Source organism: Lycium ferocissimum, chromosome 3 (assembly GCF_029784015.1).
Source record: "Lycium ferocissimum isolate CSIRO_LF1 chromosome 3, AGI_CSIRO_Lferr_CH_V1, whole genome shotgun sequence".
Lineage (NCBI taxonomy): Eukaryota > Viridiplantae > Streptophyta > Magnoliopsida > Solanales > Solanaceae > Lycium > Lycium ferocissimum.
Window position 1 is genome coordinate 37,278,742 of NC_081344.1, and position 18,819 is coordinate 37,297,560.

The 18,819-nt window shown below is 38.4% G+C and overlaps 1 protein-coding gene across 1 annotated transcript; it reads right to left on the reverse strand.

Annotated features, from left to right (window-relative positions):
- Positions 1-2,076: 2,076 nt before the first annotated feature.
- Positions 2,077-2,553, reverse strand: LOC132048869 (uncharacterized). Its single transcript, XM_059439556.1, has one exon. It carries the CDS (start codon positions 2,551-2,553, stop codon positions 2,077-2,079), a length of 477 nt encoding a protein of 158 aa, XP_059295539.1.
- Positions 2,554-18,819: the final 16,266 nt, after the last annotated feature.

Genomic DNA, 18,819 nt, shown 5'->3' on the forward strand with positions numbered 1-18,819 from the left:
AGAAGGGGAAAAAACCAAATTCTATTGCGAGGCTTTATCGAGGCCCGGAAATTTTAGTTCGTGGTAATTTTACTTTGTTTCTAAGAGATTCAAAAGTGGACTTAGGATTAATTTCTGGTTTGTGATTTCTACTCCGCTGTGTAACCGGTACACAATCGTTGTTCCTGTTCTATGATTTAATTTTATCAATTTCCTCTATTATCTCAAACTATACACCATAACTTGTAAATACTTACCCGCACTGAGGTGTTTACATTTAACTAAACAATTGACCTTAAAAATCAACAAATCAAAGTGAAAATGCATATCACTTAACCATGATTAAGTGTTAAGAAGTGCATATACAAGACATATGACTTAACTTCATTCGCTTGGTGTAAACACCTTGTGCGCGTAAGCTTTTACCTACTGTAACATTCACTTGACACAGAGAGACGTAGTCAAATAAAATGCAACAGAGGAAGTAACAAAATACTCCCTCCGTTTCAATTTATTTGTCACTTTCCTTTTTAGTCCGTTTGAAATAGAATGCCTCTTTACCTTTTTGATAACTCCTTAATTACAACTTTCCACGTGGCATGTTTAAGACCACAAGACTAAAGAGCATACTGTTACATTCTCCATGTCTTTAAACATTCAAAGGTCTTTCTTTACTTTATTAAACTTGGTGTCTAAGTCAAAACACAGACAAACAAATTGAAACTGAGAGTAAGCAAATAATCAGGTCTAAAGAAGTAGTCCAGTTTGATAACTAACCTTACGGCCAACAAAGGGTTGAGGAAATACAAGGTCTTCATACACACAATTCTCAGCAATAAGCTCTTCAACGGAATCCAAATCACGGCTATTTATTCCAGCATAGAATTTCCTAACCACACTACTCGCCGCCCCCGCCAACTCTAAATCAGTAACACAATTGACCTCCACCGTTGGATTAGTGTTCCGTACAACAACTTGTCTTACGATCCGATGGCCAGAAATGATGCTTCTAAATTGATAATGTGTAGGAGAGCGGTTAATGACTCTAATAGTGGAGAGGTTAGGGTTAAGAGAGAAGGATGATGAGGTGCTACTCATCACCATCACCATACCTGCACTTGCACTTTGATGCTCTACTGTGTTGTGTTTTCTGAGACGCGGGTAAATGACTGCCACTTATTTGTTTTTTATTTTAGAGGAATTGCTGAAGAAGGGAAATTAAAGTTTTGGAATGAAACATTAGGGGGATATCTTTGTCATAATTCTATAAAGGGGAATGAGGATTAAGGAGCATTTATTTTTTATAATAAAATAATACCTTAAAATTATGTTATGTTATGTCATGTCTCTTAGAAATAAATTAAACCTTTCCAGAAAACACGCTATATAATAAGTAATGATTTTTTTCAAAATTCAAGGATGAACAAAATTGTTTAATTCGGGCTACGTGAGTTCTATAGGAGGTACCTAATTTATTTCAAAAGAGCATTTAATTTTAAATATAAATTAAATAAAATTCATATATTCGATAAAATTATTTTTATAAGATGTTGATTTGCATGCCATAATCTAAGCATGACATGATAGATTTAGAATGGACCATAATCTATCTTCTATATATATATATATATATATATATATATATATATATATATATAGACATATTTCTGGATTCCATGCTCCATCAACTTAATTTTGATATGTTTTGGTAATTAAGCATTTTTATTACCAAGTGGAAGAATTACAGCTCAAGAAAAAATAGCAGCACTGGACACAGTCCCAGCATATGCTACAGCTTCCTATCTATAAACTACACATCAACCTAACTAGGATAAAAATTAAGATCAGTTAAGACCCTAGCCAACTTAGATTTCATACTAGCTCGGAAATATACTTCCTGTATTACTACTTTTAACATCATTTCTACGCTTCTCCTCGTCTTTCGAAAGATCACTTGATTCCTCTCATGCCAAAGTTGATATACACATCCTGCCAATGTCATCCTGTATATAATAGATCTTGCTGTGTTGGTGCTGTGCTGATTCACCATCCAAGAGCATTCCTTAGGCCATCCCCAGCATGTCTTACTATCCCTTGCTATTGCAGCAACTTACCCCACATCTCTGCAGCAACAGGACATGTAAAAAATAGGTGATTTAATGATTCATCAGCCCTATTACATAGCTGGCGTAATGGTCCCACATCCATACCCCATTTGATCAACCTATTTTTAGTATATATCTTCCCATTTACCACTAAGAACACCATGAACAAGCATTTTGGTGGGTAAGGATTACTACAAATAAGTCTCCTCCAATTCACCTTAGGCAAGGGACCCAGTAGCTTTAAGTACATTTGCCTAATAGAAAATGATTTCACCTTCATCTCCTCTTCAATATTCAGACCAGCAGCCTCTATGTATGTTCTTGCTTTGACAATTTTCCTGATTATCCATGCGGCCTGGTTGATTGTTGCTTCTTCTATGACACCTTCCTTTATGCAGTACAAATGCACCCATCTAACCCATAGTTTATCTTTTTTGTTGCAAAGATTCCACAGTATTGCATAGTGCATCTTTGTTCCATAGTCCAATGTTAAGGAAATTCAGGCCACCAGCGCTCTTATGCAAACATAACCTGTCCCAAGCAATCAGTGCTTTCTTGGACACCTCGACGTTGCCTGTCCAAAGAAAGGTTCTACAGATTCTTATTATTTACTCAACAACTTTCTTCGGTAACAAGAAAGTTTGGAACCAATAATTCTGTATTGAGCATAGTATGCTTTGCATCAGTTGCACCCTTCCAGCATATGATAGTAGTTTAGCAGTCCATGAGGTGATCTTACCTAGCATTTTGTCTAGTAATGGTTGGCACTGCACTAGAGACAATCTCTAGTACTTAGTAGTACCCTTAAGTATCTAAAAGAAAGAGTCCCTTTAGTCATACCCAGAAGTGTAAGTATCTGCTGCTGAACCTCATCTTTTACCCCTCCAAAGTAAATGGAAGATTTCTGCACATTAGCCTGGAGACTAGAAGCATTTGAAAATTTCTGAAAGTGATCAAGTAGCTTCTTTACTGATGTTAAATCTCCTTTACTGAACAGCAGAAGATCATCTGCAAACCCAAGTTGTATGATTTGGGGTTTGGCACACCTAGGATGAAATTCGAAAGCTTTATCATGCTTCAGTTGCTTGAGTAATCCACATAGATATTCCATGTCAAGAACAAATAGGTAAGGTGACAAAGGGTCACCTTGCCTAAGTCCTTTTTTTGCTTGAAATGGGACTGAAGGTTTACCATTGATTACTATTGATTAGGAAACAGAATTCAGGCATTTCGTTATCCATGTGATGAATACAGTAGGGAAGTCCAAGCTGATCAAGATTTGTTCCATATAAGTCCACTCTATTGAGCTATAAGCCTTCATCATATCAACCTTTAGCATACACCTTGGAGATATGTTTTTTCTCCCATACCCTTTTACCAATTCATGACTGAGCACAATATTATCAGATATTATTCTTCCTGGCACAAAGGCTGTTTGTGTTGGATCAACTAGAGCAGACATCACAGGTTGTAGTCTAGTAGTGATGACTTTGGAAATTATTTTATACACCACTGTACAACAAGAGATTGGTCTAAATTCCTTTATAGTGGATGGATGTTTGACTTTTGGGATGAGAGTGACTATAGCATAGTTAATTGGGGGGTGTAAAATGCCATGGTTAAAGAAATCCAAGACTGCTGATATAATATCTTCCCCAATAATTGGCCAAGTTTTTTCGAAGAACTTTGCATTGAAACCATCTATCCCCGGAGCCTTGCTATCATCAATTGACTTCATTGCATCTAATATTTCCTCCCTAGTAATAGGAGTAATGAGTTGTAAATGTTGTTGCTATTCAATGTATATTCTGTCATCATAATCTCCTCATCAATACAAGGAAGAGTTGCAGCAGAAGTGCCTAGCAGTTTTTTGTAAAATTTCAAAATCTCTTCCTCTACCTCTGTTGCAGTCTCCATAATATTACCTGCTTCTGTTACCAAGCTTCTTATCATGTTCTGTGCAGTTCTGTTTTTCATACACGCAAAAAAATAGGCTGAGTTTGTATCTCCAGCCTTGAGCCATTGCACCCTAGATTTCTGCATTAATATGCTTTCTTCCACTGAATGCCATTTCTCTAACTCTTTCTTCAGCCTGTTCTCCTCATCAAATAAAGCTAAGGAGCACCCTGGTTGCCTCATAAGAGCCTGCAAATCTACTAGCACCTCTCTAGCATTTTAAAGCTTGAGTTTATAACTGTTGTATTCTCTTTTGTTCAGACCTTTAAGAGCTACTTGCACATTTTTGAGTTTCTTCCACAATCTTCACATTGAGTTCTCAGGCACACTATCCTTCCATGCCCCTTCCACCAGGTTTATAAAGTTTGAGTGCTCTAGCATACAATCAAAGAATTTAAACAGTTTTTCTCCTGTTGTTGCTCCATTCTCAATCAGCACACTCAGTGGTGAATGATCAGAAAAACATGGATCCATCACATGTGTTACCACGCGGGGCCAGCTCTATATCCAGTTTGCATTCACTAGTGATCTATCAATCCTACTATAAGCATGGTGATTGGTCCAGGTGTAATCCCTACTAACACACTTCAGTTCTGTCATTCCAGTATCAAGCATGAAATTACTATAATCCTTGATTTCTGGATCCTGTCTTTGGAGCACCTTGAGTTCTATTATTTACATGTATAATAGCATTAAAATCACCCATTACAAGCTAAGGGGTTGTCATAGTACCTGCTATATCCTGCAATTCCTTCCATAGTGGTTTCTTATCTTGAATAGTGTTTGCTGCATGAATTCTGAGATAGCCATGGATGTACTGTGGATCAGACTTACTAACACCAAAATCACATTGTCTAGCATCCCATACTACCCAAATTCTCCCCTTACTTCCATTTTGATAGTTGTGTTGCCATTTCCATCTTGGCACCACTTTTTGGACTATCTTTGCTGTATTCTTCTGTTGTACCCTATGTTCTACTATAGCTTAAAAAAAAAAAAAAACCACTTTATTTTTTTGCACAAAACCCTACAATTCCTTCTGCTTATAGGCCTGGTTCAGGCCCCTAACATTCCAAGACACCACTCTCATTTCTGAGGAATAGTTTTATGCGCAGCAACCAGCACCTGTTATGTTACTATCTACCTCATTACCCTCATGGACTTGAGCTACAACTCCTTGATTCTTCTCCACACTCAGTGGGTTAAAAGCATTAGAGATGGACATAGTTTGATTGTTAGGATTTACCTTAGCTGGTGATCTTTCCTTAGCTATTTGCCATTCCTTTCCGAGCTTTTCAATTGGGGCCTGAATACTAGTATTTGCTTTATTTCCCACGGGTTCCTGAGCACTAGGAATTTTTTATGGTGCTGCATTGCTTGTTGTACCCTTATCCTTTACCATGTTTTATGCTTTCCTCATATTCATCGGTTTCTTCCATGTCACATTAATTTGCTTCTTCATTACTTCTCTCTTAGGAGTTGGGTCTTGAGGACATATATGCCCAATTTGCAGGCATTTGGTACAGTGTTGAGGTTTCCAATCGAATTCCACTATCTGCTCAAATATAGCTCCAGCAGGGTCCTGGACCTTCACTTGCTTTGGCAATTCATAGGTAACAACCACCTCCATAAGCAATCGAGCATATGAAATTCGATTCGCAACAGTTGTACATTCATCCGCAAATATTGGCCTTCCTATTATACTACCAACTCGACACATCCCAACAGCTCAAAGGTAAGTTGGGTAGACGAACCCAAAGTGGAATGGTGCGTAGCACTTTGTCATTGAAATTGAAGCCAGGGTTCCATCCTTTCACTATCACCAGACGGTTATTCATCGTCTATGGCCCAGAATGGATTATCAAATCACGGTCCTCCAGTGTAGCAAACCTCACGAGAAAATAGCCATCATTGTGGTAGAAGATCTCAGGCTTTGTCACATCGTTCCATTGAGTCGCTATAAGCCTTTGGATCGCACCAATAGAAGGAGATTCACCAACGACATATAACACTATGGAGTTCATCCATTTCGCAGTTTCAAATTCAACCTCTTGGCTAATTGGGCTACTTTTTCTCCATTTTTCATTCTTTGGAGGGACATAGCATAGATTCATTCCCTTTGCTGCCAGTCTATTTGAATTGAATAACCCTATCCATTTTTATTCTTCATGGTTGACACTTGGCAGTACCAAATTTGGACCTGCCGGCATCTTATTGTTATTCGTTTTGTTTTTTGCCGGTACTGGAGTGCCAACTCTCTTATCAGCAATATTAATTGGTTCTTTCTCATTAGGGTGCTCAATCGAGTCCTTTGTTCCCGAGCTTGTCTCCATTAACATACCATTCTCCATTGGGGACATACTCTCAGTCACATCATTAGGGTTAGTCATTCCCAGCGTACCTGGTTTAGCGCTCACCGGAGATTGCATCGTACCACTGGTGTTAGTTGATTCCCCCTTTATTGGTTGGGGTAAGTGTTACGGTTCACTTTTACGTGGGTAAGGCATAAAAGTTACTACGAGGTTGTTGGTACTCTAATTGGATTTTAGTATTTTTTAGAGTCGCCAACTAATTTATTATGGAAAACTAGAAAAACCGGGTTTAAAGATTTTTTCCAAAAATGACTAAAATTCTTTTGGACCAAAGTTCAAGGTAAGCGTTCTGGTGATCCCCTAGGGAAGTTTTTACGCACCCTAGTATTAAAGATCCGTAGAATACAGTTGACCTACGAGCTTCAATGTGTGATTAATGTACTTATTTGTTTAAAAATGTTTAATTTTCCACAAAAAAAAAATGTCATTTCATATCATGGTTTCAAGAAAAAATTTGGCAAAAATTCCCCTTGTAAAAAGGGTTTTTGGTTTTAAAATCCACATAAGTGTTCAACTCACTTTATTGCCGGACTAGGACACACCCAGGATTTCTCCCGAGTAGAGTCGCTACTATTCTAGTCCTAATAAAATGGGTTTAGTTCTTATGGGTTTTTATATATAAGAAAATATGGAGTATTTTCTCCGTTTTATTTTTTATAAATATAAGTTTTATGAAAAAACAAAATCAACTTGATTTATTTATTTGTTGAAGCCATAGGTCAATAATATTCTAAGTCCAAATCCCTTTATCCTTATATTTAGTCCAAAACATATTTTCAATCAAATAAATCTTTGGGCCAAAACATTTGAATCAAAAAAGTCCATTTCCTCCAATTTTTGCTAAGCCTCAAATTTCAGTTTTTTCAAGCCATTTTCCAGATTGTGCTTAGTATCAAAACCTCAAAGCCCATTTTGTCATCAAAGATAAACTAAATTTTTCCACTTTTCAAACCAATTCGGCTCTTATTTTTGTTTTGATACCAAACTCACAAATAAATCAAGCTAATAGGCTGAAGGCCCAAAATTGTTTCACCTTTAATTAAAAACGAACTGTTCCCGGATTTTTCATTACCAAACGCCCAAAAACTTGCCAGTTAACCGTTTGAGAAAAAGCATAATTTACTTGATCCAAAATATGTGTTCATTATTAGACTTATCAAAAAATCAGATTAAAATACCAATTTTTCAGTTGTGCGAAAAATTAGAATTAACGAGTTTGAAAAAGGTTTTGAGCGACTTCCTAAAATACTAAGCGTTTGATTTCCTAAGTCTACACATGCATGGGGGTTTCACTATTAACATGTTTGATATACAACATATATGCATCAAATAAAGTAAAGAGAGGAAGAAAAAATATTTCTGTCACGACCCAACTAGAGGGCCATGACGGGCACCTGGAGCTAACCTACCGAGTACCTCTTAAACTTACATCTCATAATCATTTCTAGGTGGGACATAAGCTAGGTAATGCGTGTTATGCTCTGTAAGGACATGTATCACAAGATAATGGCACATCTTGACGTAATCATCAACCACCATGCCCATAAACATAAGCCAACAAGGCTGCCTAAATAATGTACAACAAAATGAACTGATAAGGCTATGGAATATCTAGGTACATGCATCTGTCTACGAGCCTATATATATATATATATATAGTGTCACGACTCAAACCGATGAGCCATGACAAGTGCCCGACCATTACTGGCCAAGCACTGCTATGCTTGCATTTGCTTCTCATTGACTGTCCTGGGCCCATGTACAATCTGTAACTGTGCTATACTGTCTCCTGAACAATCAACATAAAAGATACCATACCGAGAACTCACGGCCAACGCGTACATATAAACATAAACACTGAGAATAACAGCGTGAGCCGATTTGGCCGCCACACATATATACTGTACAACAAAATACACGCCGATGAGGCTGCATAATATCACGACTACATATCACTGTCTACAGAACTCTATGGAGTACAAACTATAGAAATGACAGGACAAGGCCTTGCCGTACCCATATATGTATGTAACCGAATAGCATATCGAAAGGGGTGTAGTTCTGAATCAATGGAGCGTACTGACTACTGTTGAGGGGAGGTCCTACTGCTGCGAATCGTCTGACTGGCTACCTGGTCCTGCGGGCATGAACGCAGCGTCCACAAGAAGGGACGTCAGTACGAATAATGTACCGAGTATGTAAGGCATGAATAGTAACATAGTAAGGGATGTAAAGTATGAATAATAACAGAATGGAAATATAGAGCATATCGTGAGACAAAAGAGTAACCCGTACATGTGAGTGCCTCTTGGGGGCGGATGCCATGCATGCTTAGCTTTCTTTGAAAAACATTTCTTGTTCATATATATACGAGAAAATATGTCGAGGAACGTCGGCCCCATCCATTTAACCACATATGTCCCGCGTCCGGGATGATAAGTTACACCAACTGATCAGGTGGCCATGCGTCTATAGCGCCACTCCCTTTTTCCTATATTCCCCATATACATATAAATATATCATATAAGCAGCATGCATGAGAGCCCAAAGAAAGTCATGTATCTATCGGAGTGACGTAAGGTCGGTAACCTCCGATTATATTATGGAATAATCATCATCGCTTTGTCTCACCTTGAAGGAACAATTATTATAAGGTGAGACTATCAATGAAGAATAGCATTAAGAGAACATAGAATAAGATCATAAATCTCATAAGGCGTCAATTCATATACTTTGGAAGCTTTAGAAATAAAGTCACCATCCATGAATAAATTGAGAAATCAATAAATAGCTCAACATTCTCATCTTTGGCATCATTGTCATCATGATAAAAACATGTCCATCATTGTTGTCATAAGAGCTTACAAAATCATAAACCTCTGTTGTGGAAAAATACGGACATTTTGGAAAACATTTACGGGTTATCGGGAAAGGAATCATGCCTTGGAATCATAAACTTTTAACTTTTGAAAACAAAGAAGTTATGGAAGCATTTATGAAATCGTAACATAGGAATCATGCCTTTGAAAGAAATGGACGAGCCTTAACATACCTGTTCAACCTCCTATTGGCTAGGCTTATGTGTCCGAGCTCGCAAGTCTACATTTAAGAGTATTTACACTAATGTTAGCCTCTTTATCACACACTTATTCCAAGTTTCAAATCAAACTATTCTATATTCTGCCGAAAATCGGGAAAAGATTTTCCCTGTTTATATGCCTAGCCCGAATTCTCAATTCAACAACCAACAACAATCACAACAATACCAACATTAACCATAATATTTCCAACTCCAAAATACTTCATAAACATCCCATATGGTGTTCGTCCCATATTTCCTCCACAGAATCATTTTATAACAATTTTACAACTCCTTCTCCGTAAATAAACCAAGATTAATGTTCATAGTAGGAGATTCATACCTTTCTCTCGATAATATTTCCGTATCTTCACTTCTACACCTTGACCTTAAGCCACAACACATTAATACATAATTTTGTAGTTGCAGCTATACGCCATCTAGATCGGGATTTGGGAATTATACCTGGTTTCGGGCTAAAAAGTTGATGATGGAAAGTTGGGGAATATTCTGGAAGATTAGAGAGAGTTTGGGGTGGTTTGGGACGAAAATGAGGGGGTCTCCCCCTTTAAATAGCGGTCCGGTGTTCTGCTCGGACTGACTTAATTTTCCTTCAGCGCGTTCGCGCCCCCTTTGGGCGCGTTTGCGCAGCCTTAGTTTTTTTGCCTGCGCCTTCGTTCAGTAAAAAGGTCATAACTCTTGATTCCGATATTGTGTGAGGGTCCACGACCTATGGTTGGAAATATAATTAAATTATCTACAACTTTCAGTCTTGGTTTTTTTTCAAATTCCAAACTTATAATGGCGTTTTGGCCCCTCCAAGTCAGATCATCCGAAAATGTTTCCTTAAATCGTCCTTTTGGAGGGCTTATGCCCATTTTTGGCTTATGGGTCCTTCTTAGGACTTGCTCAACTTTTCATGTACTACTCATATGTCTCTTCATATGTCCTTTATAAAACTCCGATATGTGGGCCCCACTTAGCGTACAGCGACGAGGGCTTTTCGTCAAGCAACGCACTACCTGATTTACACCATATGGTCTCCAAATGTCATATACATATTATTCTTGCACTCTTATAATATAACCTTCATCCCTAAACCGAGCCTCAAAATAGTTCAGCACGTTCGCACCTCGTAGTGGCGCGTTCGCGCTATGTTGGCCCTTGGCCTTCTGCGCGTTCGCGCCACTCCCTGGCGCGTGCGCGCAGACCATTTTCCTGGTCTGCCAGCCCGACTTGTAACATCTATATCTCCTTAACCCGATGTCCTATTGAGAAGCGGTTTGTTGCGTTGGAAACTAGACTTTCCGAACTTCACTTTAGACTTTTGTTTCACTTCAAAACTCTTAATATACTAAAACATATTCTTTCTTCCAGTTAGACCAAAATTTCGTACCAAACCTTGCCCAACTTTCCTTCAAAGCCTCGGGAGCTTAATCTCCTTAGTTCACTGGTTTTCCAATCCTCCTATAACTTGTTACGTGAACTCGGACTCTTATAATCGTAACACGAGCACCTATGATCTTGCATCTTCTCAAAAATAACTCTGATGTATGCAATTGAATAGCTAATACCTAACGAATCTCAGCGTACGGAAACTACGGGGTGTAACATATAGAATACAGGAATCCATAGGGATAGGGCAGGACTGCGCCATGCCCAAGTATATACACAAAAGAGTAGTACCAATAAGCTGCAGCTCCGGAACAACTGGAGCCTTTCTGAACTCCGCTTATAAAGCTCCTAAGGATCAGGTCTATCTACCTGTCTGCCTGCGGGCATGAACGCAGCATCTATAAGAAGGGACGTCAGTACGAATATTGTACCGAGTATGTAAGGCATGAATAATAACATAACAAGAGATATGGAATATAACATAAGTTAAAGACATAACCTGTACATCTGATTGCCTCTTAAGGCGGATATCATGCATGCTTACCCTTTTTGAAAAAAATATTTTTCTTACATATAAAACATAATAGTGCTGCGGAACGTGCAGCCCGATCCATAACCATGATCCCGCGTCGGGGATGATATCATAATATGTCAACTGATCAGGTAGTTATGCGTATATAACGCCTCGCCCGTTTTCCCATATCCCATACATATATATACACACACATATATAGTATAAGTAGCAAGCATGAGAGCCCGAATAAAAGTTACCACTTTATCGGAGTGACGTAAGGTCGGTAACCTCCGATTTATATTATGGAAAAACAATCATCATCACTATATCTCACCTTGAAGGAATAAGTAACATAAGGTGAGACCAACAATAATGAATGAAATCAAGAAAATCATAAAATAAGATCAATATTCTCATAATAGCATCAAATCCATAAGCTTTGGAATCTCCAAAATGGAATCATCATCATCATCATTATCATCATAAATCATACTCTTCTTTAGCATCATAAGAACTCTAAGAATTATGAATCTCTAGTTTTTGGGAATAAGGACATTATGAAAAACATGTATAGGTTAGAATCATGCCTTTGGAAAGAAAGGGACTAGCCTTAACATACCTTTAGTCTCCATAACTACTTAACGTGTATCCTCCCGAGCTCGTAAACCTACATTTAATAGAAATCATACTACTTTTAGGCTTATCGTTATATGCCTATCTCAAATCTTCAAATTAAACTCCTTTAGAATCTGCCAAAATTTGAGCAGCATCTCCCCTGTTTATATCCCTAGCCCGAAATCACAATACCAACAACCAACACAACAACAACACCACCAATGCAAATAACATCATCATCTATACCAAAATATTTCATAAAACATCTCACACGATGTTTATCCAATTTCTCAACCAACAAATTTGTTATACGATCATTTAATAGCTCTATGTCCATAATTAAACCTAAATTAATAGCAATAAGGAGAAATTCATACCTTTCTTCTGCTAGAATCACAATATCTTCAATATTCACCGCAATACGATATGATAATCGCAACTATACGTTGTCCGAACCTAAATCCGGAGATTTCCACTTAATTTGAGCTAAAATTTTATAACCGGAAGTTGAGGGAATATTCCAGAAAGTTTGGGGAGTTTAGAGGGGTGTTTGGATGAAAAATGAGGGGGTAAGCCCTCTTTTTAATGTTCTAGAGTCGGGTTGCACCGACCTAGAATTTGCTCTGCGCGATCTCGCAGCCTTGTGGCGTTCGCTCAGAGTTGAGCAGTGATCCTCTGCGCGTTTAGGCCACCTCCAAGCGCGTTCGTCCAGGGTAAATCCCTTCTATGGTAACCCGTCTTAAAACGCTCATAATGCTTGATTCCAATGTCAGATTGACGCGCGGTTTGTTGCGTTGGAAATAGACTTCCCGAACTTCATTTTAGGCTTTTGTTTCACTCTAAAACTACTAATATACTAAAAGATTTTCTTTCTCCAAGTTAGACCAAAATTATCGTACCAAATCTTAACCAACTTTTTCCCAAAGTTCCAAAAGCTTAATCTCCTTAGTTCACTTGTTCTCCAATCCCTCCGTGACCTATTATATGAACTCAAACCCGTATAATTATAAGATAAGCGCATATGATCTTATATCTCCTCAACAATAACTCCAGTGTCCACAATTGGACAACTAACACCTAGAGAATCTCAACATCCAAAAACTATGAGGTTTAACATTCCTCCCCCCTTAGGAACATTCGTCCTCGAATGTTAAGCTCTTAGGGATTTCTACGAAAATTTTGTCAGAGTTTCCCCTGTAATTGTACCACTACCATCCTATGACAACAACCCAAAATATACAATGCCTTACAGGGCTACAACATCAATACCCATATTGGTCACACACGACCAAAAAATCATTCAAGGAAGCATCACATACCTGAGGATAATGAGGTCTCCATCTGGAGCTCTTCTGGAGGTGGAAATAGATGCAGATACCTGGACTTCATATCCTCATCTGCTTCCCAAGTCATTTCCTCTCTGTTATTATTTCTCCACAAGACTTTAACTGAAGCTACGTTTTTTGTTCTAAGTCTTCGAACTTGCCTATATTGAATGGCAATGGGTACTTCTTCATAGGACAATTTTTCAGTAACTTGGACATCAACTATAGGCACAATTCTGGAAGGATCTTCCATGCACTTCCGAAGCATTGACATATGAAAAACTGGGTGGACTGACTCCAAGTCCGAAGGCATATCTAACTCATAAGCCACTTATCCTAGTTTGCGCACAATCTTGTAAGGCCTGATATATCGGGGACTCTCATTACACCTTTCATCGGCGACACTTTCAAGAATACCCAATCATTAACTTTGAATTCCAAGTCTCGTCGACGATTGTCCGCATAGGATTTTTGATGACTTTGGGCTGTTAACAACCGATCTTGAATAAGCTTGATCTTCTCCACTGCTTGCTGGATCAAGTCTGGGCCTATTAACTTTGTCTCTCCCATTTCAAACCATCCAATAGGTGATCTACATTTCCTTCCATATAGAGCTTCATACGGGGCCATCTGAATACTGGAGTGGTAACTATTGTTGTACGCAAATTCAATAAGCAGCAAATGATCATCCCAACTACCTCCAAAGTCTAACACACAGGCTCTTAGCATATCTTGGTGGATAGTGCGCCGACTGCCCCATCGGTACCGTGGATGAAATGCTGTGCTAAGCCTCACTTGCGTTCCCAAACCTTCTTGGAAGGACTTCCAAAAATTAGCTGTAAATTATGCTCCTCTATCAGTAGTAATGGAGAATGGAGCACCATGAAGTCTTACGATCTCTTTAATATACAGCTTTGCATAATCTTCTGCCGAATACGTAGTTCTGACTGGTAGAAAAGGAGCTGACTTCGTGAGTTTATCCACAATCACCCATATCGAGTCATACTTACACCGGGAACGAGGCAAGCCTGTAATGAAATCTATATTAATTACTTCTCATTTCTAAGTTGGAATCTCTATAGCTTGCAGTAATCCTCCAGGCTTCTGATGCTCGGTTTTCACCTGTTGACAATTAGGACATTGGGCCACAAACTTCGCTATATCTTTCTTCATCCCATCCCACCAATATATAGATTTAAGATCATGGTACTTCTTTGTCGCTCCTGGATGGACAGAATAACGGGAATGATGGGCTTCTTTCAGAATCTGTCGATGTAATCCTGCAATATCAGGGACGCATAATTTACCTTGGTACCTGAGAACTCTATCTGTAGGAACCTCAAATGGTGACTTCTTTTTCTGAGGAAGTGCATCCCTATAATGAACTAACATGGGGTCCTCATATTGGCGCTTCTTTACCTCCTCTACTAAAGACGACACAGCTGGGTTCTGGACAGTAACTCCTGTACTGCCCGAGTCCATTAAGCGAACTCCTAGGCTGGCTAGCTATCGAAGCTCATGAACTAACTCCTTCTTCTCCAGCTAAATATGACCTAAACTACCCATGGACTTACGACTAAGACCATCGGCTACTGCATTCGCCATTCCAAGATGATATAGGATACTCACATCATAGTCTTTTAATAGTTCTAACCACCGCCTTTGCCGCAAATTCAATTCTTTCTGTTTGAAAATATATTGGAGACTCTTATGATCTGTATAAATATCCACATGAACACCATATAAATAATGTCTCCACATCTTTAGTGCATGAATAACCGCAGCCAATTCTAGGTCATGAGTTGGGTAGTTTTTCTCGTGTTTCCGCAACTGCCTTGAAGCATAGACAATAACTTTGTCATGTTGCATCAACACACAACCTAGCCCAACACCTAAAGCATCGCAATAAATAACATAGCCCTCTGATCCCTCTAAAGTGTTAGGACTGGGGCCAAAGTCAATCTATCCTTCAACTCCTGAAAGCTGCGTTCACACGCGTCCGTCCACTGAAATTTTGCCGATTTCTGAGTTAGCTTTGCCAATGGTGCAGAAATAGAAGAAAATCCTTCTACAAATCTTCTGTAGTAACAGGCCAACCCCAGGAAACTACAGACCTCAGTAGACATTGTAGGCCTTGGCCAATTCTTCACGGCTTCAATCTTTTGGGTATTTACTCGAATACCTTCAGCTAAAATAGTATGCCCCAGAAAAGTTACAAAATTCAGCCAAAATTCACATTTTGAAAATTTGGCATATAACTCCCAAGCCCGAAGAATTCCAAGAACAGTACGTAGATGATCTGCATGCTCTGCCTCCGTTCGGGAATATACCAAAATATCATTGATGAACACAATCACGAATAAATTTGAAAGGACGAATACATTATTCATCAAATTCATGAATACCCCGGCGGGGCGGTGGTTAATCAAACGACATTACCCGAAACTCATAATGGCCATATCTAGTTCTAAAGGCTGTCTTTGGGGTGTCTTCTTCTTTAACCCTCACTTGGTGGTATCCCGACCTTAGATCTATTTTTGAGAGCCACTTGGCACCCTGCAACTGGTCGAATAAATCATCAATCCTTGGAAGTGGGTGTTTATTCTTTATGGTCAACTTATTCAATTGTCTGTAATCAATACACATCCTCAAGGAACCATCTTTCTTTCTTACGAACAGCACCGACGCTCCCTATGGCGATGAACTAGGCCTAATAAAGCCTTTTTCAAGCAGATCCTTCAGTTGCGCCTTTAACTTTTTTAACTCTGCAGGGGCCATTCGATAGGGAGGAATAGATATGGGCTTAGTATCCGGTAACACATTAGTGGTAAACTCAATCTCCCGTTCTAGTGGAAGACCTAGAAGCTGGAAATGCCGGAAACATATCTAGAAACTCATTCACTACCGACGTGATTGGAGAGTTGGTGGTTTTTATGCATATATCTTGAACTCGGACTAAATGATAAATATAGCCCTTAGCAATCATCTTCCTCGCTTTGAGATAAGAAATAAACTTTTGTCACGACCCTACTAGTGGGCCATGATGGGTACCCGGAGCTGACTACCGAGCACCACTCATCATGCTATCTATCATACTCAACCTGGACATACATCATTCTCAACACAAGACTTATCATGAAACAATCTCTAAATATCTCCCAAAACATGTATGTGTACATAATCTCACGAGGCTACAAAAATGATGTACAGAATGTACAATGAAGAAGTCACATAGCATCTGCAATCCACACATCAGTATCTACGAGCCTCTAACTGGAGTACTGAAATCATAAGTATGGGACAGGACCCCGCCGTGCCCCAAATATGCACAAAAGAATATACCAATAAGTGGCAACTCCATGTGTTAAATCTTAAGCTCCTAAGCGTCTGTGCCATCTCCCTGCCTCCCTCTGGGCATGAACACAGCGTCCATAAAAGAAAAGGACGTCAGTACGAACAATGTACTGAGTATGTAAGGCATGCATATCAACATAATAAAGAAATGAGAGAACATAAAGTGAAGGGTAACTGACTGCCTCTTAAGGCGGAGTCATGCATGCTACTTTTATAATAAACATCATCATATCATGTATACATATATAGACAGCCCGACCATATAGGTACGGTGTGATCATAATTAGCCCGCGTCCAAGCCTCCCGCATCCGAGGTAAACATCTCAAGCCGCCTACTAGTGGTGTTTACCCGGCCAATTAAACACGGTGTAATCATCATCATAGATGCCCACTACGCCTACCGTAGTGGTATTGCGACACGACTAGGCATGGTGTAATCTTACGTATACATAATATAATATGCATGAGAGCTCAAGTAAAAGATATAACTCTATCGGAGTGACATAAGGTCGGGAACCTCCGATTATATTATAGATCAAACATCATCGCTAGGTCTCACCTTGAAGGAATTAATATCATCAGGTGAGACAACAACAAGAAATAACATCAATGAGATCATGAAATAGGTTTGTCAACTCATAATAGCATCATCATTATCATAGGACATATCTTACCTCTAGCTCATAAGGAACTCTTAATAATCTTAGACTTTTAACTTTGGAATGTAAGAAGGTCATAGAAATATAAGAAAGGAAATCGTAGTAGAGGAGTCATGCCTTTGAAAGAAAAGGGACTAGCCTTACATATCTTTACGTCTCCTTAACGACTAAGTGTTCTCCTTCCAAGCTCACAGCTCTACATTCAAGATAATTCATACTACATTAAATCATTAGAAACATGCTTAAGGCTAAGCTAAGGCGACTAAGAGCTAACGAAAATTGGGCAGCATTTCCTTTGTTTCAACAACTTCCTCCATATAAGAAACAACTCCCAAACATCAATAACAATACCCATGATATCATAATCAATAAACTTCTTCAAGTTAAACATTATTCAATCCTCACAATTCTCTTTCAAATCATCCACAACCATGACTACAATACAATAACATATTCATTTTTCCCATAGTACTTCCTCAATGTTATTAGCATCATTCATGACAAGATTGTACTCATTTCATACTAAGAATCATGACTCAAATTAACTTACTACTCAAAATACCATTATTTCCATATTTGAGCTCATATTCTACTTTCTTCTCTAATCCAAGTCTTTCAACCACTCAATACTTTTAATAACATGAAATAGATATAAAACTCACCTTTGATTGTACAGGAATGATCTATGGATGAAGATACGTCACTTGAAAACTGACTTCAACACAAAAGAATTCTTGACTTCAAACCACTAGTGAGCCTCTTTCCACTTGATTCTACTAATTCTTGGTGCTTAATATTTGATTCCCATTGTATATGTGTTAATATGGTATAGAGAATATTCTAGAGCTCTCTTGAGGTGTGGAGAATGAGGAAAATGAAAAATAAGAACTTGGGTCCTCTTTTTATAAAAATTTAAAAGTTGCCCGACATGGTTTATACGGACACTTATACGGTCCGTATAACTTATGTGGTCCGTATAAGTGACCGTATAATACCACCAGTAAGTGACCCTTCTCTGGACAGGTTACACGGACTATTATACGGACCGTATATGCCAACTGATCAGGTGGTTATGCATATATAATGCCTCGCCCTTTTTCCCATATATATATATATATATATATATATATATATATATATATATATATATATATATATATATATATATATATATATATGTATAATACATAGTATAAGTAGCATGCATGAGAGCCCAAATAAAAGTTACCACTTTATCGGAGTGACGTAAGGTCGATAACCTCCGATTTATATTATGGAACAATCATCATCACTATATCTCACCTTGAAGGAACAAGTAACATAAGCTGAGACCAACAATAATGAATGAAATCAAGAAAATCATGAAATAAGATCAATATTCTCATAATAACATCAAATCCATAAGCTTTGGAGTCTCCAAAATGGAATTATCATCATCATCATCATTATCATCATAAATCATACTC